Below are 4,607 nucleotides of genomic sequence, written 5' to 3'. Positions count from 1 at the left end.
TATATTATATTTTTTATATAGTACAATAATTTATTACGATTAATATTTTTAATAAATTAATTAGTAATTTACAATCTTCTTCAGTCCATTTTCATTCTACGTGTCCCGATTTGCTACCGTTAACAAAAAAATATTCCAATAAATTCTGCTAAATAAATAAATTATGTTTTTAATTACCAATTAGTTTAAATAGATTAATGTTGCGCGCTTACGAATTTTAATTTTGACAGACTTACAAATTAAACGATCGATTAAGAGAACAGAAACGAAATGAACGAACAAAATGGTTTTTCAGGAGCTCCTGAAGGCAAACTATGGGGCAATATACCAGGTGGACCATTGCCACCAGAACAACCACCACCGCCACCTCCAACAACTACAACAACGACGACAACAACAACGACATATAGGCCTTGGAGGACGAGACCCACCAGGCCCAATCACTATCCGGACGACGACAGGCCTCGACAACCGGGTCGTTACCCACAGAAACCCGACTATCGGCCGCACAAACCCCATCGACATCACACGACATGGTCGACGACGACGACGACAACGACGACGATGAGGCCCACGCCGAGGTTTAGACATCGGTGGACTCCACCGCAGCGGGACAACGTGCCCGACAAGTGCGACACAAGCTACGACGCCATCAGCATCATCCGCAGAGAGGTTTTCATCTTCAAAGGACGAGTAAGCAACCAAATTTTAAAAAAAGAATAATAAAAAATTATAAAAAAATTTGCTGTATCTCAGAACGATATGATAATGAGCCTTTTAAACGCTATATTACTTCGCTTTATCGCAAGGAAAAGAATCTCGATATCTATTTTCTAGGGGCAAAAGAATGTGCGTCTAACATTTTATATCTTATCTTTTTTAATTTCCGAGCATAAAATAAAATAATTCATGATATATTTGTCTATTTACATTGTCAATATTCAAAATATTACGTTTAAAATAATTATTACATACGTGTACATTTATATAATATATCTTGTATTTTACAATTTAAATGAAACGTGTAACAAATTTTCTTATAATTTCTGAGGAAGATAAATAATTAATAAAGTTGGAATCTGTGTGTATACTAAGAAATTCTCTTTGCTTGAATCCGCATTGCAGTATCTATGGCGAATAGGCGATCACGGAATCTATGAAGGATATCCGGCGGAGATCACGAGGTTATTCAATCTGCCATCGGGTATCGATCATGTGGACGCCGTGTATGAGCGACCGGATAAGAAGATAGTCTTCTTCATTGGTCGCGAGTACTACGTCTTCAATGCCAACAATCTGGAACCAGGTTATCCAAAACCACTTACAAATCTGGGGTTGCCAGCTTCCTTGGAGAAGATTGACGGCGCCATGGTGTGGGGTCATAACGGCAAGACCTACTTCTTCAGTGGCTCCATGTATTGGAGGTGATTTCTCAAGTCAAATTTGTACTCTCTCATTTATTATATTGCTTAAAGTTCATTATAATTCTAGACTCATCAATTTCGGTACAACAATTTTTGTCTGATATTAAATGAAAAATAATCTGAACTGAAATGCGTTCCATATCTCTTCGGACATAAAATGAAATTTGTGCACTTGTAATCCGATTCACGTTGGACTCCTACTCTTTTTAATCCATATAAATAAAATTTAATTCTCCAATTTAATCTTCTGCTCCACAGGTTCGACGAATTGGTTAATTATGTGGAACTCGATTATCCCAGAGATATGAGCATGTTCGCCGGCGTTGGCAATGACATCGATGCCGTTTTTCAATGGAAAAATGGTAAATTTCAAAAAGTGACATTCACGAAAAAAATAACTTTATTATAAATACAATTAGTTAAATATTTATTTTATTTAGACAATTTATTATATATATTTATATATGAATAAATTTAAATTACTTTTAACGCCAAATATAATACATTTTTAATATAGAAATAATCTATATATTTTCAACATAAGAGATAATAAGCAACTATACATATATATAGTTTCTTAATACTTTACACAACTTTTATTTTAATTCTTGATTCTTCTAACGTTTTATAAATAATTCTCTATGTGTAACTTTGTCTATCGACTTTCTAATAAGAAAGTAATGCTTCCTTCTTTTCGATAGGCAAGACGTACTTCTTCAAAGGCAAGGGTTTCTGGGAGTTTGACGATCTCAGAATGAGGGTTGCGCACGAAAAACAAAAATTGTCGGCACCGGTCTGGATGGGTTGTTCGCCACCGGAAGTGGAGACTAACGACATCGAGACTAACCTGCCTAGGAAGTCGAGCATTGTTTCGGCTTCCGCCACTGTCGCCATGGGAAAAATCACGTCGATATTTGCCATGGTCGCAGCGAGTTTCGTCATGAGGATAATATACGTGTAAAAATAGAGGTAATTATTTATTGCTATTCATTAATTTTTAAAGAATGGTATAATCAAAGAAGAAGCTTTAAGATATTTCTAACGTTGATTAATATTAAATAGATATTAATTCAGAATTTAAAATGTCATGAAATATGTAATTATTATAAAATGAAAGTTATACCTATAATGTTATGCAGTTAGTATATAAAAATAATTAATGATATATAGAATTTAATACAAATAATTTAAAACCGAGCCGAGTATATCATTTATAATTTCATTAATATATATAATAATTGTGTATAAATGAAATTATATATCATTCCATTTGTAAAGTTTTATAAAATTTCACATGGTCCGAATAAACATTAGCAGTTAAATTTTAAATGCATTTAAATCAAGCATTTCAAAAGTCAGAGAACAGCTATCATGTTTTTCTATCTTCTTGTGCTTTCAGATTATATAACGTACATGTCCCTTCCAACTGATGATGTGCAACGCAGAGCATTGTACCTCATATATGGGAATTTCTCGTGCGAAATACGAATATCAGAAAGTCAACCGGATTCTTAAAGCGTGGATGTCGACAGATCGGCAAACACCGAAGATGGAAGACCAACTGTTCGTATATATCGGTTCAAAGGAATGCCTGCGGCACGGATGGATCACAGCTATCGGAATCGATCTTGTCGTTGAGCCTTCCGATGGAGAGATAGCAGTACATACGAAGCTCCAAGAATGATATCGAACTAAGTCACGAAGCTACGTTTTCAAAGAAGATATATGAAATGGCGACGAATTAGAACATTTTAAAATATATATTACGAGGAAAAATTTTTTCTGTATATCTTTTACTTATTTTTTACGTCGATAAAATTGTATTGACATTTAATTTTCTCTTACAAAGAATGTGACTTAGGTCCATATCATCAATCCTGGAATAGACCGTGCCATCACGCTGCGCAGGAGCATATTTTTGTATACTGCATTTTACACGACCGCATTTACATACAAAGTAATTAACTTAAGACGTAACTTTTTTATATCGCATAACAGATGAGCGACGGGTCCTCGAAGATGCGAGAGGAAACGAGATTCCTTTGAGAGTATTTTACAGACAATTTTGCGATAATTTATGAACAATTTATCACTGCCGAAAATCCATCCAACATTTTTCGATACTCTTTTTACAGATTTATAAATCGAGATAGGGATCCTCAGTTATATATATCCCTTTCAAGGACCAAAAAATTCCGTGATCACGTCCTTTTATAAATTGTGACGCGTGATTTATTAGTTGAACTGTCGAATCGACAATCTCAACAATAAAATTAGTCGATTCCGACAAAACACATTTTATATAAATATTGTATTAATTATTGATACCGTATAATTTAGCAAAAGAGGACACGGGCAAAACGCAGTGTCACCAGTTTTGTAAACTGTGATATTTATATACCACGCGCGATCAAGTAGTTAGTGTAATATCAAGGAAGTAGAACAGAATCAATTTCGCAGATTTATATACAGTGTCGGTGTATCTGAGATATTTTGCATAAACTTTGCGAGCGTACTTCCTGATTTATTTTAAGCTTATTTCTTCCCAGCATGAGATTTTTAAGCGAATAGAGGTCTCAAGAGTGAAAATAAATAATGAAATCTCACTCCACATTTAATCTTGAGTGGATCTCAGTTCGACAGAATTTTATAAATACTAAAGCTTCAGTAACTAAGAGAATTTAATTAATAAAAAACTGTAAGTAAATGGTGAAGGTGATTGCTAATTAAATTTTTGTAAAAAAGAAATTGACTGCAATTTTAATATCGCGTATCGCAAATTTTCTCTGCGAAGTTTATAGTATTTGTATTCCCGACATACACCTCTGTATATATATATATATATATATATATGAACATTATATATAATTATATAATAGTATATAAGTCGCGCGTATTGCAGAGTGTACTATATGTCCGTAAAGCGCGCAGCATCAAAACGAAGACAAACGAAATAAATGATATTGTATTTGTTTTTTCGATTAACTCAACAATTTTGTCTCCTAGTTGAGTATATCTTTGTTACGGAGAAGCAAACGTATTGAAGTGATGCGTCTCGCAAGTTTTACTACGAGGCGAAAACTCCAATCTCTTAATTCCAAATTTAAGAGAAAATTAATGTAATGTGGCGACTATATGCTCTATACGTATTTTATATATTGTCAGTTCGTGCTTTATTTGTGT

General features: G+C 33.8%; 1 protein-coding gene across 1 annotated transcript in view; it reads left to right on the top strand.

The window, feature by feature from the left end:
• LOC108746989 (matrix metalloproteinase-2-like) overlaps positions 1–4,526 on the top strand; it is a 170,087-nt gene extending 165,561 nt beyond the window's left edge. The window contains exons 7-11 of the mRNA XM_018484173.1: positions 296–693; positions 1,126–1,424; positions 1,683–1,786; positions 2,126–2,393; positions 2,824–4,526. Coding sequence (XP_018339675.1) covers positions 296–693; positions 1,126–1,424; positions 1,683–1,786; positions 2,126–2,385 — 1,061 coding nt within the window. The 3' untranslated portion in view covers positions 2,386–2,393; positions 2,824–4,526. The remainder of the gene's footprint in view (positions 1–295; positions 694–1,125; positions 1,425–1,682; positions 1,787–2,125; positions 2,394–2,823) is intronic.
• The last annotated feature ends 81 nt before the right edge of the window (positions 4,527–4,607 follow it).

This window comes from Trachymyrmex septentrionalis, unplaced genomic scaffold (genome assembly GCF_001594115.1).
Source record: "Trachymyrmex septentrionalis isolate Tsep2-gDNA-1 unplaced genomic scaffold, Tsep1.0 scaffold19, whole genome shotgun sequence".
NCBI lineage: Eukaryota > Metazoa > Arthropoda > Insecta > Hymenoptera > Formicidae > Trachymyrmex > Trachymyrmex septentrionalis.
The sequence above is the reverse complement of the archived record's forward strand: the minus strand, read 5'-3'. Positions and strand labels throughout refer to the sequence as shown.